The sequence below is a fragment of the Cyprinodon tularosa genome, unplaced genomic scaffold, assembly GCF_016077235.1.
Source record: "Cyprinodon tularosa strain WSP-4 unplaced genomic scaffold, ASM1607723v1 ctg763, whole genome shotgun sequence".
Taxonomy (NCBI): Eukaryota; Metazoa; Chordata; class Actinopteri; order Cyprinodontiformes; family Cyprinodontidae; genus Cyprinodon; species Cyprinodon tularosa.
In genome coordinates, this window is record NW_024039522.1 from 289,371 (window position 1) to 317,259 (window position 27,889).

Below are 27,889 nucleotides of genomic sequence, written 5' to 3' on the forward strand. Positions count from 1 at the left end.
TAAATCAAAAGTCCGTTTAGCAAGGAATAATCAATGGATCATTATTTATCCCTAAAACTAATATGTTCGCAGTGATTTAATGAATTTAGCGTTAATCAGTGAAAAACTAAAAATAATTTTCCATCACTGAGTCTGGGAGCGGCCATTTTTGCCCAAATATAGTAGCCCCTCCCTCCTGCCATCTTCCAGCAGTGACGTCACGGTGCGGTAAGCCTAGCGCCATTCTCCCCTCTAAACTGATGTTTGTTTTTAACAGTGTGGGGCACGTTACTTTGAAAGAGTAATTAGTTATAGTTACTAGTTACTTAGTTCACTCAGTTACTAACTCAGTTACCCAAAAGGTAACTGAGTTTGTAACTGAGTTACTCCACAATAAAAGTAACTAGTTACCAGAGATGGCAAAAGTACTCACTTTCCGTACTTGAGTAAAAGTACAGATACTTGTGTTAAAAAATACTCTGGTAAAAGTGGAAGTACTGATTAAACTTCTTTACTCAAGTAAAAGTAACAAAGTACAGGCTTGTAAATTTACTTAAAGTATAAAAGTAAAAGTAGAAACCACTTTTTTCATGCCGTTGCCTACATTTTAAATGGATGTCTGCCAATAGGACTAGATCTCCGTTGTGTTCATTTTCAATCATCTCGTCGTCCATGCTACTATGCTAACGCCACCGCCACCAAGCTGCAATGATTTGCCGCCAATGAATACCGCCGAATCTGTCGATTCATCTTGTAGTGGTGCCATAAAAATAAGTAGTAAAGTAAAAATATCAGAAAAATCTACTTGAGTACACTGAGTACACTGAGTACACACTACTTGAGTACACTTCCCATCTCTGCTAGTTACTAGTAAAAGTAACTATTGCGTTACTTTTGCGAGCGTATGAAATTAATAACTTAATAACTAATTCTGAAATCCTGTGTTTGGGTTGTTATAGATACTGCAACATGTAGCTATATCTATCTATCTATTCCATCCATCCATATTTCTCTCTTTCTCCATATAGGCTAATGATCGTTCACGCTCTCCAAAGTTCCCCCATGGCGCGAACACAGGGCGCCTTTAGCTAGCATGCGCGTTTCCTGTCGCTAGCGCGGTGAATCGTGCCGCCTGCGCTGTGCGGAGATGCAGGGGAAACCGTATCTGATGGGGAAACGCAGCTCGACGTAACACCGGTATTTCCATGTGGAAAACGCTGTTTTGCTGCGGGAGTCCTCCTCACTCTCCATCCTCCCCTCTCTCATGACGCGCGCACGAGTACTATGATGAAAAAAGGTTAATTGTGCGACCTGAGTAACGCGCAGTAACGGGGTGTCGGCAATTGTAACTGCGTTATAGTTACAGTAAGAGTAATCATTTTGATTACTGGTTACTAAAAAAGGTAGCGGCGTTAGTAACGCCGTTACTTTCAACGCCGTTACTCCATCACTGGTTTTTAATCATGAATCTTAAAGGAAATAAAAATCTGATTAATCTGATTTGGTAGGAAAACAGAGATTAGATTTTCATGTTGCAGCCTTAGTTTGATCACATTTAATCTGACTTCCTCTCATCCTTCCTAGGAATCCTTCAGACGCTACCTTTGCCGACAGCCAAAACCTACACGTTCCACTGGGAGAAGGATAACTTTGGTAAAATCTGCAGCTTAGAAAGTCAGAATGAAATGATGCTGCTGATTTTGGGTGTGATTAATTTATTTAGTTTTATTTTGTCATTTGAACAGATGTTCTGCACACGCTTCTGGAGCGTGATGTGGACGAGTTTGGCACCAGCGAGCAGCAGGAGGCGGTGGAGGAGGAGAAGGAGGCCGGATTTTATTCCCAGCAGGATTTGACAGAATACGACGAGGAGAGCGGAGCGGTGGATTCGGCACTAATTGTGGCCAACAGCTGCAACAGCAGCCACCGTGTCTCCACCTTTTCCACCATCTCCTCCCTGTCCACCACCTCCAAAGACTCCATGTACTCCACCTTGTCTGTGGCGTCCGAGTCCTACCCCCCCTCCATCTATTCCGGGGTGGACAGCGACTACTTCGAAGACTCCGACGACTACATCAGCTCCTCTCCTGTGGCGGAGAAATGCTCCCCCAAGTCCAGTAAGGTTTCCACCCGCCTCAGCCAGCACTTCCACCGGCTCTTTATCAAACCCAAGAACCCCAGGATGCTGTCCAGGGCGAAGAGCCTGGGAAACTCTGAATCCAAAGACATCCTGGTGGTGCGGGAGACGCGCTCCAACTCTCTGCCGCAGCAGGTCCGGCTGTTTAGCTCCGACTCTCTGCCCAGGCCTCAGATCCAGGCTCTACGACACGTCTGCTTCCGGAGGAGGCCCATTCTGAGCAGCGATGAGGACAATAAGAACACCACGCTAAGAGTGGTGGTGTTTGGTGCCGATCACGTCGCCGGGAAGGTGGCCCGAGCCTACAGCAGCCTGAGGAAGAACGAGAGCGCGTGTCCGCGACTCACCAGAGCCTTTAACCTGCAGTTCTACTTTGTGCCGGTCAAGAGGGATCCGGGATCAGGACATCGAAGGTCCTCCACCCCTTTGGTCCAAACCGGATCTCCAAAAGGATCCGGCCTGCTCCTGGTGAGTGGAAGCCAACTCTTCAGCATCTAGGAAATAGAAATAAAAAAGGGAGAGTCCCTGATTCAAAGCGAACGCTTATCTGTTCTGAATTACTTCCTCAACCTGCAGAAAGATGAGGGGGAAAAAAAGCCTTTTATGAAATGCAAATGTGAGAAAGTTTTCCTCCAGGAAACAATGATAATCATTTTTATTCACAGAGTAAAGTTACATTTACAGCGACTCAGAGTCCTGCAGACGCTTTATCAAGCATATGCCTGACGTCCCAGAGTCTCCTAAAACACTGACATACGCTGAACCTTCATTGTATTTTTATTATTTTGGGCGTATACGTAGTCTTCATCCTCTGACATGGGAGCTGGCTCGGAGCTCGTCTGCCTGGCTGTGTGTTTCCTGGACGGGGCCGCCTGTGGAGCTGGTTGACAGTTGCCTTTTGTATCTATGCTTCTTTTTCTATGTCTGCTTCTGTCTCCTTGAACCCCAGTGGGCCTCAGCAGATGGCCGCTCACACTGAGCCTGGTTCTGCTGGAGGTTTCTTCCTGTTCAAAGGGAGTTTTTCCTCTCCACTGTCGCTACAAGCATGCTTAGTGTGAGGGATTGCCATAGATGGCAAAAGTACTCACTTTCCGTACTTGAGTAAAAGTACAGATACTTGTGTTAAAAAATACTCTGGTAAAAGTGGAAGTACTAATTAAACTTCTTTACTCAAGTAAAAGTAACAAAGTACAGGCTTGTAAATTTACTTAAAGTATCAAAGTAAAAGTAGAAACCACTTTTTTCATGCCGTTGCCTACATTTTAAATGGATGTCTGCCAATAGGACTAGATCTCCGTTGTGTTCATTTTCAATCATCTCGTCGTCCATGCTACTATGCTAACGCCACCGCCACCAAGCTGCAATGATTTGCCGCCAATGAATACCGCCGAATCTGTCGATTCATCTTGTAGTGGTGCGTCAAATGCAACGTAGATTCCCATCCAATTAGATTGAATTTGGTATTGATGACGTGAAAAATAATAACGGTAACTCCATTGAGATGATTCAAAACTAAAGTAACGAGACAATTTTTTTAAATGTAAGGAGTAGAAAGTACAGATATTTGTGTAAAAATGTAAGGAGTAGAAGTAAAAAGTCGCCATAAAAATAAGTAGTAAAGTAAAGTAAAAATATCAGAAAAATCTACTTGAGTACAGTAACTAAGTATTTGTAGTTTGTTACTTCCAATCTCTGGGGATTGCTGAAGAGTCAATGAGTCGATGCAATCAGCTGGTTTTCCTTAGATAGAAAACTTTGAAATAGATATAAACTGAATAGAATGGAATTGAAAATAAGTAAAAATAAGATAAAATGTCCAAAGTGGTAAGTAGGTCACAGGTTGGGAATCACTGCTCTAAACAATCAGAATAAACTCAATTTTTCACGAAATGAGACCAAACTTCTGTCTTTGCTGTTGAACTGCTGCCCATTGTAGCGGGAAATAAGTATTCAACTATTCACCCCAGTTATATAAATGGAGACTGATGGATTTCACTCAGTTGGTACTTTATTTTCTTATCTTTGCAGAGAGAACGCAGTCATCATACAGCCCTTACTTGTGTCAGAGACAAAAACAAATTACACACATTTGAATAAACCTTGAGAAACAATTTGGCTTGTCGTGGGAATAAATATGTTTTATCTATTTGCTCCGCATATCCATCTGGAAACCTTCCGTTGAAGTAATTTTGGGAAGGGGCGAAAATACTGGTTAGCTGATTGGCCTATGTTGGTGATAGACGGGCCAAATAAACCAATCAGATCAACGAAGCATATGACGTACTAACAGAGCGACGACGAAGAGGAGCCAATTGATAGATCAAACTCTTGCCGAAACCAGTCGGGAGAAGAGCAAAAACATCTTTTCCTCTGAGAAAAGCCTCCAGAGCAGTGTTTTGCTCTTCTTTCAGTGAAGAAATACTCTGTAATTCCCATAAAACTTGCTCGATAGCCACGCTAACGCTAGTTTCATCGGCTGAAGCCGCCATGTTCTTTAGACTGAACTGTCGCGCTTCTCGTTGCGTCACACCTCAACCCGCCTCAAAGCCAACGCTGATTGGATGTTCGTTTGGTGAACGGCTCCAAGTTTTCTTTAACGGAGAGTCTCCAGACTGATTAGCGAGTGAAACCTTGAAAGCTCGCGAGATCAGGATGGTCTCACCAGGCTACATCCTAACAGGAAGCAGAATGATTTCAAACTGTAGATGAAACATGTTGATCAGCAGGGTTTGTAATTGCAGGCTGGTGTGAAAGAAGGCGTGTGGTGCCGTAGGGTTCAGGACTTCCTGTAGGTTATACTGGGACACCGAGGTAATCCCAGTATGCGCTGGGAGCTCACAGTCAGCCCAGCATAGAACCAAAACAATAAAGCCAAGAGCGAGCAGCTCCTTGGAGAGGCCGTGTTGCTTCTTCTCTTTCTTACGAAGTGAAAGTGAACTAATGCAGGTTTTTACCACCAATCAGGAGCAGGACCGCTCAGGTGACAGCACTAACGACATCGCACATCTCCTGGGCATGTTGGACCCCTGGTACGAAAGAAACACCCTCAGCCTCCTGAAGCTGCCCACCAACGTTGTCTGCCAGGTACGTTTGTTCTGTCGGCTTCAGTCAGCTAGTTTTTATGATGGAATCTATCTGGACAGTTAACTGCTGAAGTTTCCAGAACTATTCCCACCCTTTAAACTCTGCTCTGATCTTCCAATGTTTCAGCAAACCTCAAAAACCGAGTCGGCGTCCTACGATAGCTCGTATGAGCAGCGCCTGCCCATCCTGGCCGACCTGGTGCTGTACTACTGCCGCTACGCAGCGCGTCCGGCTCTGATCCAGCTCTACCAGGCCGAGGTAATGGACCGCGTTGCTCATGTTAGTCTTCGCTGAGGCATTTCCCAGCCATCATGTTTTCTATAGGCTTAGACTGCTGGAGGACATAGGGAGCCCTTTTTCATCATTCTGCTTCATTCTATCTCTATTCTCCCACTCTGCAGAATCTGTTAGTTCAATCTCTAACGTTCTGCTCTCTCTGCTTTTTCTCATAGTAGCTTCATCTGGTCTGTTCCTGTTTGGCTGTGACTCCATCCTGGAGAGAAATATCAGCTGTGCTGCTGCCATCAACACCTTTGTTTCTAGATGTTGGAGCTTGGCCTGTTTTCCAGTGTAGTCCTGTTTCTCTGACTGTGACTAACTGGATGTGCTCTCTTCATCCTCTGACATGGGAGCTGGCTCGGAGCTCGTGTGCCTGGCTGTGTGTTTCCTGGACGGGGCCGCCTGTGGAGCTGGTTGACAGTTGCCTTTTGTATCTATGCTTCTTTTTCTATGTCTGCTTCTGCCTCCTTGAACCCCAGTGGGCCTCAGCAGATGGCCGCTCACACTGAGCCTGGTTCTGCTGGAGGTTTCTTCCTGTTCAAAGGGAGTTTTTCCTCTCCACTGTCGCTACAAGCATGCTTAGTGTGAGGGATTGCTGAAGAGTCAATGAGTCGATGCAATCAGCTGGTTTTCCTTAGATAGAAAACTTTGAATCAATCTGACTGGATGATCTGGTTGAACTGGAAAGTGACCTGAGATGACATGATGTGAATTGGAGCTATAGAAATAAACTGAATAGAACTGATTCTGTACTTTGCTCTGCAGCTGATGCTGGCGTGTGGAGAGAGGAGGACGGAGGTGTTCGTTCACTCCTTGGAACTGGGTCACACGGCGGGAACGCGAGCCATCAAGGCCATGGGTGAGCCTGGTTGCTCCTAGCAACCTCTCCTCATTCTGTTGTTAAATACGTCGCTTATAGAAGACGAACTAAGCACATCCCTTCTAATCCTACAGTCTATGCTACATTTCTAAACAGATGTAAATGTCCAGCGAAAGTTGCACTTGAGCTGGAAATGAATGATCTGACATATTTTTTTATTTTGGTTCAATAACTAGCTAGATTAATAACGCCGTGGTTGACGGTGCTGTTGGTGTGAACGTAGACCTGCTTTCTGTTCCAGGTGCCGCCAGTAAACGGTTCGGAATTGACGGCGACCGAGAGGCCGTGCCCCTCACCCTGGACGTGGTCTACAACAGGGTAAGGCCTCCTGGGTTAGAACTGCAGCACTGCTCCATGTCCTGCCCTGAATACTCAATTTCTTCCCACAGCAAGAGAGCAAAATATTACGGTTTTAATGAATCTCCTCTTTGGAAGAAAATCAGCTGGTTTCAGTTTTTGTCATTTTTGCTGAACTGAATTTCTTATTTCTTTTATTGATCTCAAATTGGAGAAATTCCCACTCTGCATTTAATCCATCCCCCGGGAAGCAGTGTGGGGTTAAGGGTCTTGCTCAGGGACCCAGAGTGCAGGCTGTGGGGATTGAACCAGGCACTTGCAGCTTTCTCAGAGCGCAGCGCTCTGCTCTAACCACTAGGCCGACACTCCCCCAACAAATAAATCATAATATTTGAACTTAACAGAATTTATCAACATCAATAATTGAACTGGTGATTGATTGGTTGGTTGACGGTTCATTGATTGGTGTGTTGATTGGTTGATTGGCCGATCACAGTATCTGCCTAACGAGCTGCAGTCTCTCCTCACTGAGCTCGGATGCTTTCAAGACTTTTCCTAAATCAGCTGATTTTTCAGCTCGGTTGACAGATGACCAGCTAAGAAACTATTTTATCATCTTTGTTGTTTTTCAACCACGGCTAAAAGCCTCTGAGTCCGGCTGAGTCCTGCTAGAAGACTCAATAGTTGTTGCTTTTTAATGTCAGCACCTTTCATGGAGGAAAATATTTTTATCAGGACAGATTTTAGTGTGAATCTATATTTAAGGCTCTAAAATGATCAATATTTTATTTAATATTTGAATAAAAGCTCCTTCCTGACTGTGGATTCATCAAATTATACATTCCATGCATAAATATTAACATCCTACCTTTTAGTTGAATATTAGTGTTTTCTTTCTTAAATTTCCCAACAATGTATTTCAGTTCCACTCTAGCTCCACCTAGTGGTAGAGCAGTATCCCTCCTGTGGAACGGCTGAACATCATGCTGCTGTGTGCAGCATGACTCTGCCTCATTGCTTCCTGTCTCCAGCATCCAGCGTCTGTTTTTTAGAAACCTTCCGTCTCTTTCAGGTGGTGGTCAGTGGAAGAAGTCAGTGGAGAAGAGAAACCAAGGTCTGCACTTCCGTAAACTTGATCAAAGCGTGCAAGAACCCAGAGGAACTCGGTAAGTTGGTGCCTGATGCTATAATGTTTGAAGAAAACACGCAGATTTAAGTTTTTTATTTAAAAAAAAGCCTGCATCCTTTTCCTGTTCAGCTTTTCATCCATCAGACTTTTGTTTTAATAGTTTCTATATGATCTAAAATTGATGGTTGTTACTTATTTATTGATTATACACAATTTTTTGGTATTTTAAGTGCATTATTATTGTCTAACAATAGGGAAATTCTTAATCTCAGTAACCCTGGATATTTAAAAAACTATTTTTTATTTAGTTTTCTACTACATACAGTCTAATTAAGCAATTAAAAATCAGCGGGTCTGAATAAAGAAAATCATCAACCAGTAAAGGTCCAGAGACATTTTTAATTATAATCCGTTATTTTAAACAGCATTTAACACTAAAATAAAATAAAGGTTTTTATGCGTCCGTTTTATACGTTGAATTTTTAAATAAAAATATTTAAAAAAGGAAGTTTTTCCTATTTTAAGATCTAAATTGTTTTTGACTTAGACAACAACAATCGTTCAGTTTGGTTTATAGATAATTTCCTGATTCCCATATTTTATCAAACACCTGAGCTGATCGTTTTTTTCCCTTTTTATGGCTTAAAGTCATAGGGAAGTCATATTTAAATTTCAAAATATGGCTTAAACATGTATATAAATGTAATCTTATCAGACGATATTATCCCATTTGTTGATGGTTTGTTATTTTCTTTCTTTTTTCTGTCTTAATGTTGGCAGTGGGCTTTAGGCTGCCCTGCAAGGCTTTAAACCTGGGTTTAACCGGAGACTAAGCCATTCTCAAGCACATATCAAGGAGCTCATTTTGAGCCTGGATCCAGATTTATTGTTGATTCTGTTCATGGTGGAGAATCCTGCTTCACAGCAGCAGGTTGAGCCAAACATCCTCTAAATGTGCAGGGTCATCTTTGAGCACGCCATTTCACTTTTCTTTCACCAGTTCACCGCAGTTCTTCCAGCAGTCCACACTTTCTCTGCTCTCTTTTTCTCATGGTCTTCTCCTTCTTTCCCATCGCCCGGCTTGCGTCTGTCTGTAGCTTTTTGTCTGTTATAGCAGCTCATGTTTCCTCTCAGAGGTTTATCCTTTGAAATAAATAGAAATTCAGCTTCCAGTCAAACTGCAGGTTTGACTGGAAGCTGTTTTCTAGAGAAAAATACGAGACTAAAGTGTCCCAAACAAGGAGTGATGCAGCTGAAATATAGATCACGATGTGAGCCATTTGTTTCAGTCTATATAGGTATCAAAAAATACTTATGCTTTTCACAGATGATAAAATCTGTGTCTGACGGCAGTGAGAAAGATGAAGGAGCAACGTCCCTCCAACTGACTAAATCCAGCTGATGAACCTGTTTGGCTTGAAGGGACTAATTAATTGGTTAACTTTCTGTTACTGGAAATAAAGGGAAATGCAAAAATATTCAGCGCACTAAGCACTTAAAATCTGTTGGTGTTTCTTTAAATAATATAGATAGCACCATTATAGATGTTAAATTTAGGGTGCTTTTGTTATAGCAGCCATAGAAAAGATCTGTGCAAATTATAAATATCTGCTGCCTGGATTAATTAGTATTATTTTATCTTTAGGATGAATGATTCTGTGCTGTTTTCTAGCAGCTTTTGCTTTCAGTGTTTAGAATTTAAGTCAGTATTACTAGGTTTTTTTAACCTCTTAAAACTCACCTAATTTGAAGTGATCCTCGTCAATTTTGCATACCCAAATGGAGAAGCAAATAACTGAGGAACTGTGAGCCCGAATTACATGTGTGATAAATTATTTGAAAGCTAACACCTTCTAGTTTCTGGAAATGTAGATGAAAATAGTGAGTAAAACACAACCTAAGCTGCATCACTTCAAACATGAATCCAAGTTGGGTTTTTTTTCTTAATACCTCGTACATCAAAATACGTCTTTTTTTAAACTGCAGTAATGAAGAAGGTGCTTGAGAAAATTCAGGTCTCATTCTATTCCATTTGTTCTACATCATGTCAACCACATCTGCAGATAATTTCACACCTGTAGCTCCAACAGTTCCAGAGCTGCGGGGTTTTGAACTTTTGGTGCCACCAGCGTCTCCAAATTGTGCCAAATTGCTTTATTCAACTATCTGACCCATAGAATAAAACATTTATGATGCAAGAATCAGTATCTATAGCAAAATGTAACATTTATAAACCTAAAATCACATAAAGGTCTATAAAAATGGTACAACTGTCTCTTTAAGCTAAAATCAGCCCCAGTGCCTTTTCTGAGCTGTATTTTGTTTTTGTTTTTCAGCCTTAGGCATTGTAATAAAACATAATCCAAACTTAAAATTTAGTTATTGGTCTTAACCACTAACCAGTGCAATTAAATAGTAGTGAGTAAAAATAGGAAAACAAACTGCTGAGAAATCTTGTCAAACAGAGAACCATCATTTTCTGAATAGTTTAGTTGTTTTATGGAATTGCATTAAATAAATAAAAAATAAAATCTGTAAAAGGCGGGTGCAGAGCTGCATTGGTTTCATTTTTTTCACGTCTGTGTAAAAAATGGCCTTGAAGTGTGAGAAAGTTTTGTCAGAGGAGGAAGTGTGCTAAATGTTTCCATGAAACTGTGTCAGATTCAAAGATGGAGTGTCTGCAGCTCACCATGACCGAGGTGCTGAAGAGACAGAACGGCAAAAGCAAGAAGGGCTACAACCAGGTAAGCTATGACGTGACATCAGCGTGTCTCTGTGGTTTCTAGTCCCTGGCTAGTCATTGGCTAGTCCTTGATGGGTCATTGGCTAGTCCTTTGCTGGTTCTTTGCACTAAAATATTTTTTCTGTCATGATGTGTGGACATTAAGATCTAAAGAGAAGCGCCATCTTCTGGTCAGACCCTGTAATTCAGTGAAAAGGTGGAGTTAGAGTAAAATAATATGCACGCCCAGGAAAAGGCAAGTTGCTGGAAATTGGAGGGGATTTGGGTGACATTCTGCTGGGTTTTTTGACTGGAAGGGCCATTTTGAGCGGCTGCTACTGTAATTATAGTCTGACACAAATCTGTGCATCAGTTGCCAGAATGATGGCTGGTTATAAATGAGTAGCGCTGCTGTTGACGCGTCCAGTCTGCAGTTTACCACAAACATGGAAGGCAAAAATAAAACGGCTCTGCTCGTATGAGAAGTTTTTCATTTCAGCCTGAACATAAAAAAAATTTTGTAACTCCTTTCCTTTTGTTTCTCTCTCACCTGAAATCCATAAAAGCCACATTTTTGCGGCTATAAAATGAGATAAAGCGAAGAAGATGAAGGTGTTTGAAGGCTTCTGTCGTTTCTTCTTTGCAGCAGCTCAGCGTGACAGAAGTGAAGGTCGACAAGGTGCAGGTCAGCGGAGTTGGAAACACAACGTTTGCCGTTTGTTTGGACCAGGATGAGAAAAAAATACTCCAAAGCGTCACCAGGTACGGCATCGGATGCTATGTGGACAGAAAAGTCAATAAACTGATTTTTAAAGAGAAACGATAGTTAAAAAAAAAAAAAAATGAATCCACTGGACTTTGTTTCCAAGTTTGAGACGTTTTCCTTTACATCACTTTTTCAATTCAAAATGTCAGAAATAGAGTTGAGTTCGAGGCTAAATACACGGACCAAAAAGGCCTTGATTTTTTTTTTAGTAAACAAACAAATTGAAACTGAAGAACAGATCCAACCTTTTGGAATGGGGGTTCGTCCATTTCCTATTGGTCTGTCTACATAGCCTCGAACCCAACCCTATTTCTGACATTTGAATTCAAAAAGCGATGAGAAGAGAAACGTCTTCAAACTTGGAAACAAAGTCCAGTGGATTGTTTTTTAAAGTCGTAGGGAAATCATATTTAAATGTTAAATCATTCTGGCTTAATATATAAATGTACTCTTTCTCAGAAAATGTTGTCCAAAAAGTTAGAAAATTTCTATTTAAAAAAAAAAAATCTGTCTTTAAAGTTTTTTTTTTCCGTTATCTTCTGCAGGCCAGTTAGTTCTACGTCAGCCTGAACACCTAAATTCGGCCAATCATATATCAACGCTCATCTGTCAATCAAATGTTTTCGGTCATAGCATCTTGATTCATGTGTCGCAGCTAATATACGCAACGGTTGAAACCAGAATCCTTTCCTTTCCCATTGAGTTGCGTCCCAGTGTTCACGGGGATGGACGTCTGTGTCTTCGGCAGGCGTAGAGCTAACAGAACTGGCAGCGTTGCGAGGCAAGGGCTCAAACATGTACGGCTGGAAGCCTTCTACACCAAACCAAGCTTCTGCCGCCCTGGCGTCCTCTTCCACAACATCTTCGTCCCCGCTTTCCTCCTCTAAATAAAAAATGGATGACGGAGGAGACTCAGCCACGACCTCCGACACTAAACTCTCCTCCTCTTGCATGTTTCCGCTGTCCATAGCGTTCCTTGACAGCGTCGTTTCTAAGGCACCAATTTAGTGCTACTTGGTCCCAATGGAATTTCCCATTGGGAACCTGCTAGCACTAAGATGCTAACTGGTTAGCAAGATGCTTCCAACAAACCGGACACAACCAAAGTTGCTTGCGAACATTCTGCCACAACAACCCCGTCCCCTTGATAATCGACCAATCACATTCACTTTATTCACTGGTGTAAAGTCGGGCACCACTGGGAGAATTCGGAAGCGCTGCATTTAGAACAGCCGCTTTCTCACAACTTTAAAAAGACACTACACAATTGCGACTGTTACTTTCTTCTTGAGGAGCCAAATGATGCAGAGGTGATTTTTGTAGATTTAATGAAGTGATCTTCACCAGCGTAGACACGACTGTTTGCATCTTGTGGTATTTCCTCTTAAATTCTGCCGGTTTGGTTTCTTCTGGCTCGTGATCGAGGCTTTTCTCTGACCTCTGTGTCCTCCTGTCTTATCCAGGTGTGAAATATCCGTGTGCTACAAACCTGACAGCTCCACCGACTGGAGGCTGAGAAAATCCCAGGCCTCGGCTCAGATCCAGCCTCTCAACCCCACCTTCTGCTCCCTGCTCTGCCTGCCCATTGTGACCTTCAGCGGGGCTTTACCCTGAAAGCTCCCCCTTCTGCATCCATCAGAATAAGAGAATCCTCTCTTATTCGTCGTAAACTTTGCACACGGCTCAGAAGGAAAAACATGCAGGGAACTCTCGATCCAACATGTCCGACCTCGCACCCCAGGCTCAGCCGTCCTTGAATCAGATCAGAATATCTCGCCTTATCTGTGCAATGCAGTCCTTCTGTTATGAAGAGAACTTTTCAAGTTTCACAGTCAAGGTTTCACTTCCTTATTTGTTGTTTTTCGACAGAACTGACTTTAACCGCGGTGACGTAGCAGTGTATGATGGTTGATCAGGGTAAATATTCTTTCTCAGGTGAAACCAGCATTACCTTCACCTGTTTGGTGAAATAAGTCCAACACACTGGAACTGTTTTTATCTTGATCAGCCTACTTGACAATCGATTCTTAACTATATGCAGATTGTTTGACAGAATCTGAGAAAGCACACTATAGATGTACATTTTATGCTCTTAAGATATTATTTCATGTACTATAACTTTTACTAGATGCTGTCATGTGTTTGTTTTTTAATGTAATCTGATAATATTTCTCCCAAGGAGTTACTATTGTCACAGTTTTAACTGCAGCTATAAATATGACCACCAGGGGTCACTATTGACTTTCCATTAAACTTCCACTCTATGTTTAAAATCATTTGAACTTGAAATTCTGACAGTACTGTAATAAATCATGGAAAATAAAAATCTCAGTCCGACTCCATAAACGATAAAGTCAACGGATGGATATTATGATGATTTCAAATGGACATTTAATGCAACTGATTAACTGCACTTTCTAAAAATGTATCACAGCGGGTAACAATAAAATATATTTTTTAATTTGTTGTTGTTTTTTTCTTTTATACATATATTTGTGGTATTTTACCCAGAATAAAATAAAATAATATAAATAAATAATCAGCACAAGAGCCTCACAACCTCCTCTTGTCGTAATACAGCATTTAGAAAAAAATAAATATATATATTTATATCCACAACTTACAGTGGATGTTAGATTAATTTTAATTATATTTAATTTTTAATAAAAATATAAAATCCTTATATATTCTGAAAAAAATTACTAATTACAAACCCTTAAACCTTGAAGTTTGGTTAAAACATTTTGCACATAAAGCATCCATTGGATAAAGGAACATTTCTTTGGGATATTGAAGCAACTGAACAAAAAAAATGTAAATCTAAGTCAGTATTTTTTAAATTTGGTGCAGTTTTTCTTGAATTGAGTAGGTAAGTGTGAATGGAATAAGACAATTTACATTTAAAATAAGAAAAAAATAACTGCGGTATTTCATGTGCATCGTATCTCATATTTTAAGGCTAAACATCTAATGTAACCTGCTCAAATTAAAGGTAAATACACTTATTCTAAGATTCTTTTCACTCATTTTAGGATTGCTTTTGCAGTGTAACCCTGACTCTAGTCTAAACCCTTCATAGGTCACTCAGGGAAATACTTTGAATATCGAAATTTCACTCCAAGAGTCTAATTGGAGGACAGAAAAAGACCTTAATACTTTTTAACTTTCAAAAACTATATTTTGATGGTAAAAATTAAGGTCAGTGTAATCAGACACTCACCCTAATATAGGCCTATTTTAACCTTTTTTTGCTGAACTTGTTACAGTTTTTAAACCTCATTTACAGTACGTAATATATCATACAATATATCAGACCTCACTGAGAGACGGGGGGGGGGGGGGGGGGGTGCTCCGTTTGTAAGGGGGATGCAGGTCATAATAAAACAGTAACTTCACCTATAAAGGGTTAAAATCCCTTCTGCATCTGAATTTATTTACAGTATGAAAGAATTTCTGTTTGTACTGATTCTAAATTGGGCAGAAGATGTATTTTGAATAAATGCATCTTCTTTGACAAGCATGCTCAGGTTGACAGTTGCCTTTTGTATCTATGCTTCTTTTTCTATGTCTGCTTCTGTCTCCTTGAACCCCAGTGGGCCTCAGCAGATGGCCGCTCACACTGAGCCTGGTTCTGCTGGAGGTTTCTTCCTGTTCAAAGGGAGTTTTTCCTCTCCACTGTCGCTACAAGCATGCTTAGTGTGAGGGATTGCTGAAGAGTCAATGAGTCGATGCAATCAGCTGGTTTTCCTTAGATAGAAAACTTTGAATCAATCTGACTGGATGATCTGGTGAACTGGAAAGTGACCTGAGATGACATGATGTGAATAGCAGCTATAGAAATAGACTGAATAGAAATTATGCAGTAGAAAGAAAAGTTTTTTTATTAATTGTTTTTTGTGCCGCTGCAGAGATACTGCCTCAGGTTTCTCAAAGTGTGTTTAGTTTATGTGTAGGAAAAATGTCATTTCAATGGTAGGACTTTTTAAAATAAATATTGATGATAGTGTTTTATTTCAACTTTTTTCATGCCTATAGGTTAACACACTAACATGGCTGTTTATATACGGTCAACTATGAAAAATAAAAAATTTTGTGAACTCTCAACAGCGTTCTTAAATGCAAAATGTGTGCTTGAAGATCATGCAACAGCTCAGTGGTTTCACCACCGCATGGAGCATCAGCAGTAACGTCACAAACTCAGCGCTTTGCAAAAAGCAGAACTTTGCCACAACTGATCGGGTTACCGTTGCACTTCTGCAATGTTTTATATCAGGATGTTATACGAAAACAAAATGGAGAAAAAATGTAAAGGGTAAGAAAGAAGGAAGCTTTACTGATAGCTGAGTCTCCTTTGGGTTTTGACTAGGCCTTTCTGACATGTAAATAGTCTGATCTAATAATTCCACTGTAGCTCTGTCTGTCTTTAACCAGATGGAGTTTTCTCCAGGGGGGGCTATAAATTAAAAGTAGACGTATCACACCAGTATATTTATATGAATGTCAACAACAAAAAACATGATGAAAACACTGAATAAAAACAAAACATAATTTTATGTCCAGGTTTACTTTTTGTCCATAAATCTTGTCCTTCTGAGGCTGTGAAGGTTAATCTGTGTTTTGCTCCAATACTGGGTCACCTAAAAAAAATATGGTTTAATAATGGAGAAACTATTGGTCAGCTTTATACTTTTTAAAAATATACATATAAAACTATTTTCTGAGAATGTGTTTATGTAAGAGCAACTATGCAAATGAACAAAACTCTAGAAAAAGTCTATGCTGACTATATTCTATTATTTTCCATGGGAATCCCAGATTGTTCATTTTTATGTTTTAAATCAGTCCTAGCTGTCTTTATCCCTGCTGGATCAGACACTGACGTTTGAAAAAGGAGGCAGAGAAAGTAGGATAAAGCTTTAGCCTCGCTGCATGCAGTTAGCCTCGCTGCATGCAGTTAGCCTCGCTGCAGGCAGTTAGCCTCGCTGCATGCAGTTAGCCTCGCTGCATGCAGTTAGCCTGGCTGCAATCAGTTAGCCTCGCTGCATGCAGTTAGCCTCACTGCATGCAGTTAGCCTCGCTGCATGCAGTTAGCCTCGCTGCAGGCAGTTAGCCTCACTGCAGGCAGTTAGCCTCACTGCAGGCAGTTAGCCTCGCTGCAGGCAGTTAGCCTCGCTGCAGGCAGTGAGCCTCGCTGCATGCAGTTAGCCTCACTGCATGCAGTTAGCCTCGCTGCATGCAGTTAGACCTGCTGCAGGCAGTTAGCCTCACTGCAGGCAGTTAGACTCGCTGCAGGCAGTTAGCCTCACTGCAGGCAGTTAGCCTCACTGCATGCAGTTAGCCTCGCTGCATGCAGTTAGCCTCGCTGCATGCAGTTAGACCTGCTGCAGGCAGTTAGCCTCACTGCAGGCAGTTAGCCTCACTGCAGGCAGTTAGACTCGCTGCAGGCAGTTAGACCTGCTGCAGGCAGTTAGACTCGCTGCAGGCAGTTAGACTCACTGCAGGCAGTTAGCCTCACTGCAGGCAGTTAGACTCACTGCAGGCAGTTAGACTCGCTGCAGGCAGTTAGCCTCACTGCAGGCAGTTAGACCTGCTGCAGGCAGTTAGACTCGCTGCAGGCAGTTAGACCTGCTGCAGGCAGTTAGACCTGCTGCAGGCAGTTAGCCTCACTGCATGCAGTTAGCCTCACTGCATGCAGTTAGCCTCGCTGCATGCAGTTAGACCTGCTGCAGGCAGTTAGACTCGCTGCAGGCAGTTAGACTCGCTGCAGGCAGTTAGCCTCACTGCAGGCAGTTAGCCTCACTGCATGCAGTTAGCCTCGCTGCATGCAGTTAGCCTCGCTGCATGCAGTTAGACCTGCTGCAGGCAGTTAGCCTCACTGCAGGCAGTTAGCCTCACTGCAGGCAGTTAGACTCGCTGCAGGCAGTTAGACCTCCTGCAGGCAGTTAGCCTCACTGCATGCAGTTAGCCTCACTGCATGCAGTTAGCCTCACTGCATGCAGTTAGCCTCGCTGCATGCAGTTAGACCTGCTGCAGGCAGTTAGCCTCACTGCATGCAGTTAGCCTCGCTGCATGCAGTTAGACCTGCTGCAGGCAGTTAGCCTCACTGCATGCAGTTAGCCTCACTGCATGCAGTTAGCCTCGCTGCATGCAGTTAGACCTGCTGCAGGCAGTTAGCCTCACTGCATGCAGTTAGCCTCACTGCAGGCAGTTAGCCTCACTGCATGCAGTTAGCCTCGCTGCATGCAGTTAGCCTCACTGCAGGCAGTTAGACTCGCTGCAGGCAGTTAGCCTCACTGCAGGCAATTAGCCTAGCCTTGGAGCTAAACCAGGTCCTGGAAAAAGACGTTTCTGCACCATTTCTCTCTCTCTTTCTAAAATGCGTCTCCAACTCATGCGACTCAACCTGTCAATCACCCACAAAACGTCAGCGCTGTGGCAGGAGGCGGGGAGCAAACACACTTCCTGTCACCTCAGGGCGCAGCTCTCCTATTAATGAGAGTCGATGGGCAAAGATTTTTGCATCCTAGTGTGGAAATACATCACTAATCTGACAGAAAATGGAATGACACAATGTCATTACAGATTAAATATTTACCTTGCACATCTAAAATATATATTTATGTATATATTTCGAAATATTTTACACTTTAATTTAAAATGAAATTATAATAAAATGAAATATATATATATATATATATATATATATATATATATATATATATATATATATATATATATATATATATATATATCACTAACATTCTTTTGGATGTGATTGGTTTCACTGGGTTTTTATTTTTAAGATATTAAAGCAAAATTAAAGCAAACTATAATTTCCTAATTATACACCTGAAATATTGTAGTGTTATAAATAACACTACAAATCATTTTTGAATCAAGATAAAAATATAAAAACATCTAGGTGTATAAATAGTTTTTGAAAGCATTCTAAACATCATTTTTGTCATGAGAAACGCTTTAAAGATAGTTTGTGTCATAGTCTTGGTTCTACAATGTTTTCTTTTTTAGTATTCAGTTTAACTTTGCTCCATGATTTCTAGTTTTATTGGTTTAATTCTTGCTTTGTTTTGTTTTTCTGGTTACATTTCAGTTCTCATGTTTTGTTGCCCTCTGCTGCCCTCTAGTGTTGGTCTCCTTATTCCCTAGTTCCTTAGACTGCTCTCTTCACACCTGCTCCCAATCTGCTCGTTAGTCCCCTCTTTGTTCAGTCAGCCATAAATACTCTCCTTGGTCATTTCCTCAGCGCTGGTTCCTCGTCTAACTTCCTCCAACTCCGTCTGACTGTGTCTTCCTCGTCGAGTTTATTTTCCCCTGAAGTCTCCATGGTTTCTGGTTTGTTTTACTTTTCTCATGTTTGATTTTGCATTTTTTGGATTCCTGCCTCAGCTGCTTTTTAACCTTTAATTAAATCTACAAGAAGATCACCTCTGCCTCCCCGCCTCTGCATTTGTAAGGGATATGCAGCTTATCAAAAACGTTCCCTATAAAGGGTTAACAACACGGGATCAAAGTACATTACTGCGGTTTTGACCCAGATGGCCTGCAGAATACTTTGGTTTAACTTGTAGAATTGCATTTGCTGTAATTGTTCAGCATTTTTCTAAAAGTCCTGTCATAAAGTTTAATATTTAACATATTAGCTGAGGTCTGTAAAGCCTTAGACGGAGCATTTGGGGAATTTTGCAGATTTTGTAAGAGTTGCACATTCTAATTATAGGGTTCATTATAATTATTACATACAGAGACACACTTTGAGCCATTCCCATATTCAAAGGCAGTAACGACTGTTTCTCTAAGGTTACTGCTGATTTTATTCAACCGCAGCTTTTAGCTAATGCCGACCTCTGACCCCCTACCAGGAAACTCACAACACACCTGCTTTTATGGTGGTGCTCAATGTACAGTAGTAACACCTGCTGCTATCTTTTAAATCCAGTATTTCCCTTATATTATCTGTATTAACTGCACTCAGAGGAGAGATTTACCATTAGGCAATTCTAGGCAGTTTTCTAGGGCCCCAAGTTCCTGGGGGCCCCATAAAACTCTGTGTCCATGTATGGTTAATACAAATATTCCTTATTTGTGCTCATTAATTATGTTTTGATAAAAATCCTTTAGCTAAAATGCCATCAGAACGCTGATAATATTAAGTGTCTCTAGAAATAATGTCTGAATAGAGAAACTGAAACCTTGCTTTTAATCTAGGATTTAAATTCCAAAGAAATATCTATATCAGAAACCCACCGAGAATAACCCTTCACTGGAAAGACTTTTATCAATATATTTTCTAAAGTAACCAAGTCACAGCAGTTAATTATTTCCTGGAAGAAAAAAAAAACCCAACAGCCTTGCTTCTAGGAAATAATGATCTAAATTAATGTTCTGCAAAGTTTGGTAAATCAAATGCATGCTGCTTCTGCTTTCAGACGTGTTCAGCGTTCATTTTTTGGTTTCAGCAGAGAAGCGTCAGCAGCAGCTGCACTTCCTTTTAATGTGGTATGGCTTCCACTGCGTTCTACGTGGAATTTAACAAGCCAATCTATGACCTCTTTTTCTACTTTTTATTCCACAGAAACAATGAGAAATTCAAATATTATTTTAAACTAATCTTAACAATAAATGTTGGAGTATTTTGTTTTAATAGCCGCTGATTTGTGTCATTTAAGAATAAGCATTTGCTTATACCAAGACCCTACTCCAACTCTGCAGTTCCATATATATACTGTAGGGAAAATATCTGCATTTCATCACTATCACATGGGGAATGTTAGTATTTAATTAAATTCTGTTTATTTCTATAGCGCCAATTCACAACACATGTCAACCGGACAACAGCAGAGGAAAGATGTGGTTGCCATAGCGATACCAAGTGACTGTAGCATCAGGAAAAATAACAAGAGAAACTAGAGAAATACCAGGGGCTCAGATAAGAGCTGGCACCCGTGGTCATTGGGGCCCTCGGGGCAGGGGCCCCCAAACTGGAGGAGTTACAGCAGATCCCTGGAAAATACATCAGACATCTCGGTCCAGAAGAGGAACAGCAAAGATACTGGCAGAACCCTAAAAATCCCAGGGCTCTGGTAGAGGACCCCAGCTTGGAGGAAAAATGGGAGAATATATATATATATATATATATATATATATATATATGCAGCTATATTGTAGTTTTTTAGTTTTTTATTTATTGACTGTGCAATATGCGTGAATAGAATAGTCATACCACTACCTCACCGTTGCTCCTCACTTACTACACTTTAATGTAAAAGTAAATCCACCTGTATATAAGCCATCCGGATTGTACATATTTTTATTTCTTTATTTCTTATTTTTATTTTGTTTTTCATTGTGCGCGATACAGGTACACCTGCACCTTAATCCTTATTTACCTGGATATACTGTATATATATATATATATATATATATATATATATATATATATATATATATATATATATATATATATATATATATATATATATATATATATATTGTTTATTTTTTATTCTTAATGCACCTTTTCCTCCTTGTTTGCACCTTCTTGACTTCTATGCCAATATGTGACGAGTGAATTTCTCCGCTGTGAGATAAATAAAGCTCATCTAATCTAATCTAATATATATATATATTTATATAACAATTGTGCCCCCCCTCCGTTATTTAATCTAGAAACGCCTCTGGATGTCACTCTCAGTGATCAAAACGTGCAGAAAAAACCAACAATCATTCACTGAATCTCCTCCAGTTGTAGTAGTAACGGTCCAGACTGCGCGGTGATTTGATTGGCTGTTGTCCCGCAGGGGGCGTGGCTTAGGCTCAGCTCGCTGGCAGCTCTGTCCTCCTGCACAGATGAGCTGTCACACGCAGGGGAACGGAGCTGCTGCTGTTTAAACCGCCTCACTCTCCGTAAGTCTTTATAAACTTACTTTAGAAATGTTTTTATCTTTGACAAACTGTTAACCCCCCCCCGGCTAAATGAAAAACTAGAGTCGGACAATGTGAGTTTTAGGGAGTTAAAAAGGGAGAACAGGCTGTAAGCTGGTTATCGTGGGAATAAAGCAAGAATGTTTTATTTTATTCCTTTTTGCCTCAGAGGTTTGATTAGAGAGGCTGATCTGATCAGAGCAGATCTACCTGCTGGGGTATGACCCCCCCACCCCCCCCTAGCTTCCTTCCTGGTTTCTAATCTGAGCTTCCTGCTGCTGATCACTGATCTCTGCTGATTCACTGGATTGCTGCCTGTTGGTAGTACTGGGCTGAATGAAGCCACCGGCCGCCATATTGGTACTCCCTAGTTTGACTGTTCACAATCTAGAAATTTGAAAAAAAAAATCTTAAATTACGTGTATTTACCCTTAATTTGAGAAGGTAAATGACAGAGTTAGCCAATGGAATGAGTATTTTCACTCCTAAGGTAAGATAATTAGATAATATGCACTTGAAATAAGACAATGCTATGGTGTTTTCTTATTTTAAATGTAAATTGTCTTGTTCCATTGGCAAAATGTATTTTTTACCGCCTCAATCCAAGAAAAAATGCACTTATTTTAAGAATAAGATAACTTATCTAGATTTGGATTTTTTCCCAGTGTGTTATCTGTGCGCTGCAGCATCGAACAACCACGATTTTCTCATTTTCAGGGAGACTTAAGAGTTTTAAAATCAAGATAAATTCATCACTTTGACGCAGACTGACTGTTTCATAGCATCAGTAGATTAACTTTAACTTAAAATATATATAAAAAAAAACAAAAAATAGGTCCATCACATTGCAGAGTGATTATGAAGTCTATGAAGTCTATAAATGATGTAATATAACATATTATACAAATCCATCACAATAAAATTAATGTTTTAATGGAGCAGAATAATACAGATGAGCTAAACTGATGATGTACATGTAATAAATATGGATTTATTACATTTTTATTGTAATTACATCTTAAATGTCTGGTAATGCATGTTACCAGACTAATGTTAGTCTGCAGACTAAACTATAGGATCCATCGGCTATAGATGGATTTATTGCTTAGTTCATCCACTGACTGGGAAATGACCAGAGGAACGTCTTCCTGGTTTTAGCAGCTAAATGGGTCAGAGTTCCTTCATGCTGGGCTCTTAATGTGGTTCTCAATGCAGGCATTGATGGTTTTACTCACTGAAGGCTGGATGAGTAAAAACGTATCTATGTAATCTGGTTCTATTTTCAGTGTGTCGGTCTGTTGGGTGAGGCTCTATCTCAGAGGAGGATCAGGTGACATAACCTCCTAAAAATCCAGTTGTTGTTTGGAAAGTTTATTCTTGGACATGGTTTAATGGGAAGATGTAAACAACATTATGAAGCCTTAATTACACTGTTAAAACCATGGGCGGTTCTAGACGGGGGCCAACGGGGGCCAGTGCCCTGGTAGATTATGTCCTGGCCCCTGGATTGAAGACATAATACTTAAAGAAATTCTAATTTTATATACACTTGAACAGTAATGTTTACTAATTGGTCCTTTGGATCTATTTCTTTTTTTTTCTCTTTACAAATTCTGTTTTTTAATTATTTAAAGGAAAAGTCCGGTCAGTTACTATTTTTGCCCAAATATAGTAGCCCCTCCCTCCTGCCATCTTCCAGCAGTGACGTCACGGTGCGGTAAGCCTAGCGCCATTCTCCCCGCTTTCCAAGCTAAATCAATGGGAACTACTAGACACATCTGCAATCAACAACAATTATTGAAGATTTCCAGAGGACTTCACCATCGAAATTCACCAGAGCTATAGTGAAACTGACAATGCCCACGTGCATGGCAGCTGGATGCTGGAATACATCGGGTAAAAGTGAAAAAAAAGAGTTATTCCACCTTTCTGATTCCTGATCCTCCACGGACGGGTTGGTCGTTGGATCGCCAACTTGAAGAGGGAGGATTTGCCATCGAACTTCTGGCCAGAGAAAAAACCCGTAATATGTAGCCAACATTTGGAAGAAGAATGTTTTCAAGATGACTTGGATAATAGCGCGTTGTGACAAACACCAGATACAGCACTGGGACTTGATCAACAGCCGATACCGCACCGTGACAATGTCACCAACCAGTAGGTGGCAGTAGTGTTCTTTGACAAACATGGATGCCTCCAGTAAAGCACATTCACATGAATAAGACGTTTCCTTTAGAGGCAGACTGTTTAACTTTTGGCCACTAGGGGTGCTTTGAAAATAAAAACTAAGATCTCTAACTGTATTATAGGAGCAAAGTGTCCCTCTTTCCAACATCGACTCTTGGTTTTCTTCGATCACATTTTCTCTTTTTGTCCTCAGATGGTTTAAACTTTTTCCCTGCCTCAGCAATGACCAGTAGTTGAACAGGCCCAAAAATAGTAGAGCTAAAGCCTTATCTCCATGACGATATAAGAGCCTGCAGCCGTAAAGCCATATCTTCTTCCAGGTCACATGACCTGGCCAACGACGGTGCGTGTTCTCCCAACTTACACAGTCGGTATTTTGAGAGGGGAGCACCGCTGGTAGCAATGATAGTGTCACCTCTGTTTATTGGCCTGAGGAATCATTTAAAATAACATATGCATCAACTTTATGTTACAAAGTCGGAGATGTGCCTTTAAGAAAACAGAAATAAAACAACAACTGGTGATTCCAAAAAAAGGAAATTAAAAACAATCCACTGGACTTTGTTTCCAAGTTTGAAGATGTTTCTCATCCCATCCAGGAAGCTTTTTTAATTGTGTCACAGCCTTTTGTATCTATGCTTCTTTTTCTATGTCTGCTTCTGTCTCCTTGAACCCCAGTGGGCCTCAGCAGATGGCCGCTCACACTGAGCCTGGTTCTGCTGGAGGTTTCTTCCTGTTCAAAGGGAGTTTTTCCTCTCCACTGTCGCTACAAGCATGCTTAGTGTGAGGGATTGCTGAAGAGTCAATGAGTCGATGCAATCAGCTGGTTTTCCTTAGATAGAAAACTTTGAATCAATCTGACTGGATGATCTGGTGAACTGGAAAGTGACCTGAGATGACATGATGGGAATTGGAGCTATAGAAATACACTGAATAGAATTTAAAACATCAGGTTAAGATTTCTAGAAACAAACAGGGAAAAGAAGCAGTGAACATGTGAAAATGTAGCTTTTTAAAAGTAAAACCCTGTAATCATTACGGCACCTGGAGACATACCTGGTGAGCACGGTTACTGAAGCTTGTCATCCACACCGTCTAGTGTTTGCATTTCCTCCTCACACTGATCTCAGATCTATACGGGTTTAGTTTCTCTCTCTATTTCTATTCCAGTCCTGCTTTTAGTTAAAGCTGGAGCCCATATAAAGAAGTGTTTCTTTATTTAGCTAAACACCCAGCAGATCAGGAGACCAGCAGAAAATTAAAACAACATCATTAAAGCAGCGTTACAAAAACTGCAATTTCTTATACTTTTGAATCGCTAGTTTCCGGCACCTTGGGGGGATTATTGGCTCACGATACGATATTATCACTATTATGCACTATCACCATATATTGCAATATTTTCCTGCTATCAATATTAGATGTAGAGATAAAAAACCAACCTCTGTATATATTCATCAAATGATATTGATAGTTCAGTTATTTTGGTATCCATGTTGCTCGGTGTTTGAGTCAGTCCACGTCTTCCACTGTGACTGCCTCAGCTACAGCAAAAAGGCTCCACAGCGCCATCTATCAGAGTGGCGGTGCAAAGGTAGCCCATTTTCTCTCAGTTTTAGGTAAAAACGTTCTGCTTAAAAAAAATCGATACTAAGAACTAAAAAATCAATGTTATATCAGGCAGCCAAAAATCAGGCAGCCCGAGCTCCAAGGCTAATCGGACGTTAATCCTGGCTGCTGGAGGCGGGCTAACGTTAATCCTGGCTGCTTCAGACGGGCTAACGTTAGTCCTGGCTGCTGCAGGCGGGCTAACGTTAGTCCTGGCTGCTGCAGACGGGCTAACGTTAATCCTGGCTGCTGCAGGGGGGCTAACGTTAGTCCTGGCTGCTGCAGACGGGCTAACGTTAGTCCTGGCTGCTGCAGGTGGGCTAACGTTAGTCCTGGCTGCTGCAAACGGGCTAACGTTAATCCTGGCTGCTGCAGGCGGGCTAACGTTAGTCCTGGCTGCTGCAGACGGGCTAACGTTAATCCCTGCTGCTGCAGACGGGCTAACGTTAATCCCTGCTGCTGCAGACGGGCTAACATTAATCCTGGCTGCTACAGGCGGGCTAACGTTAGTCCTGGCTGCTGCAGACGGGCTAACGTTAATCCTGGCTGCTGCAGGCGGGCTAACGTTAATCCCTGCTGCTGCAGACGGGCTAACATTAATCCTGGCTGCTACAGGCGGGCTAACGTTAGTCCTGGCTGCTGCAGACGGGCTAACGTTAATCCTGGCTGCTGCAGGCGGGCTAACGTTAATCCCTGCTGCTGCAGACGGGCTAACGTTAGTCCTGGCTGCTGCAGACGGACTAACGTTAGTCCTGGCTGCTGCAGACGGACTAACGTTAGTCCTGGCTGCTGCAGGGGGGCTAACGTTAGTCCTGGCTGCTGCAGGCGGGCTAACGTTAATCCCTGCTGCTGCAGACGGGCTAACATTAATCCTGGCTGCTACAGGCGGGCTAACGTTAGTCCTGGCTGCTGCAGACGGGCTAACGTTAATCCTGGCTGCTGCAGGCGGGCTAACGTTAATCCCTGCTGCTGCAGACGGACTAACGTTAGTCCTGGCTGCTGCAGACGGACTAACGTTAGTCCTGGCTGCTGCAGACGGGCTAACGTTAATCCTGGCTGCTGCAGGCGGGCTAACGTTAATCCTGGCTGCTGCAGGCGGGCTAACGTTAGTCCTGGCTGCTGCAGACGGGCTAACGTTAATCCTGGCTGCTTCAGACGGGCTAACGTTAATCCTGGCTGCTGCAGGCGGGCTAACGTTAGTCCTGGCTGCTGCAGACGGGCTAACGTTAATCCTGGCTGCTTCAGACGGGCTAACGTTAGTCCTGGCTGCTGCAGGCGGGCTAACGTTAATCCCTGCTGCTGCAGACGGGCTAACATTAATCCTGGCTGCTACAGGCGGGCTAACGTTAGTCCTGGCTGCTGCAGGCGGGCTAACGTTAATCCCTGCTGCTGCAGACGGACTAACGTTAGTCCTGGCTGCTGCAGACGGACTAACGTTAGTCCTGGCTGCTGCAGACGGGCTAACGTTAATCCTGGCTGCTGCAGGCGGGCTAACGTTAATCCTGGCTGCTGCAGGCGGGCTAACGTTAGTCCTGGCTGCTGCAGACGGGCTAACGTTAGTCCTGGCTGCTTCAGACGGGCTAACGTTAATCCTGGCTGCTGCAGGCGGGCTAACGTTAGTCCTGGCTGCTGCAGACGGGCTAACGTTAATCCTGGCTGCTTCAGACGGGCTAACGTTAGTCCTGGCTGCGATTAGCCTCGGAGCTCCGCTGGTTGCCTCGGTCCTCGCAACATCGGAACTTTTTTTAATTTATGCCCTAAATCAGTAAATGTTCCACATAGGGAATCTTTGAAGTATAATATTCTCGCCTCAAATGATCTTAAAAACTTCCTTTTATTGAACAACAACAACAGAAAAGAGAACTTTTAACTTAATCCTCTGAGCTTTGTGAGCGCTAACCTGGAAGCTGCTGCTGCCCCAGTGCATGCTGGGACAGCTGTCAGTCTGGAGAACGGACAGGTCTGCTCTGATGCATGCTGGGTAAAGAGGGAGGGGCCAGAACAACATCGGGAGACAATGTCCGTTCTCTGTTTGCTTTTCTTGTAAATTGGAACAGTCTTACTAACTATAGAGGGCTGTAAGAATTAAAAACCAGCCAAGGTAAATGCACCGAAAAAGAAGTTTGTGACACCAACACTCTTCAGTGTGGAAGTTTCTACAGCAAGAAGAAGAGTCAAAGTTACTTTCGGTATCAGGGAGGTGAAACCAGAGGAAGCATGTTTGACTTCCTGTATTGAGATAGAAGCTGGACTTTCTGCAGAGGCTCAAAAACAGAAAGCAACACTTTTCCGGATGGTTGTCATTTCACTATTTATAGTGTTGCAGTTTTGGTTCCTTAGAACCAAACTTTCATCTTGCTGACTTCTGCCACAGGATGTAAGTTCATGCTCGCCCTTCATGTTTCCTATATGATCATTAGATTTCTTCTTCAAACCCTGAAGCCTGCATTTATAACACAATCAGTCCAATTTCCCATAAATTCTAGATGTATAAAATTACAGATGGTTTATATTATATATATATCATTCATACACACTCTCCTTTGTTTTTAACGGTGTATGTCTGGGGGACAGTGATTGGCCTCCATGTTCTGAATGCTGGCGTACCATAAAGAATAAATGATGAACAGTTTAGTTTGTGCCTTCAAGTCGTTGCCCATAGGAAGACGTTCCTGGATATAACCTAACGGAATATCTTCAGAACGGCTCCAAATGACACTAAACTCATATGGGAGAGTAGAACATGATGGAATAACGGAAAATCAAGGGACCAATGGGAAAAAAACAGCGTTCCCCTTTAATGTTTGCGTGGTTTATTTCCAGCAGGAGGATCAGCCTCTGCTCACCACAGGTTAACTTCCACCTGCACAGCCTGAATG

General features: G+C 41.8%; 1 protein-coding gene across 3 annotated transcripts in view; it reads left to right on the forward strand.

Moving 5' to 3' along the window:
- pik3r5 (phosphoinositide-3-kinase, regulatory subunit 5) overlaps positions 1-13,734 on the forward strand; it is a 61,616-nt gene extending 47,882 nt beyond the window's left edge. For 2 of the 3 annotated variants that reach the window (XM_038270502.1, XM_038270503.1), the window contains exons 9-18: positions 1,564-1,632; positions 1,725-2,584; positions 5,081-5,200; positions 5,327-5,458; positions 6,245-6,338; positions 6,601-6,677; positions 7,729-7,822; positions 10,447-10,529; positions 11,154-11,269; positions 12,737-13,734. In XM_038270502.1, the coding sequence (XP_038126430.1) occupies positions 1,564-1,632; positions 1,725-2,584; positions 5,081-5,200; positions 5,327-5,458; positions 6,245-6,338; positions 6,601-6,677; positions 7,729-7,822; positions 10,447-10,529; positions 11,154-11,269; positions 12,737-12,887 (1,796 nt within the window). In that variant the 3' untranslated portion in view covers positions 12,888-13,734. The remainder of the gene's footprint in view (positions 1-1,563; positions 1,633-1,724; positions 2,585-5,080; positions 5,201-5,326; positions 5,459-6,244; positions 6,339-6,600; positions 6,678-7,728; positions 7,823-10,446; positions 10,530-11,153; positions 11,270-12,736) is intronic. The other variant, XM_038270504.1, reaches the window with a different exon arrangement.
- The last annotated feature ends 14,155 nt before the right edge of the window (positions 13,735-27,889 follow it).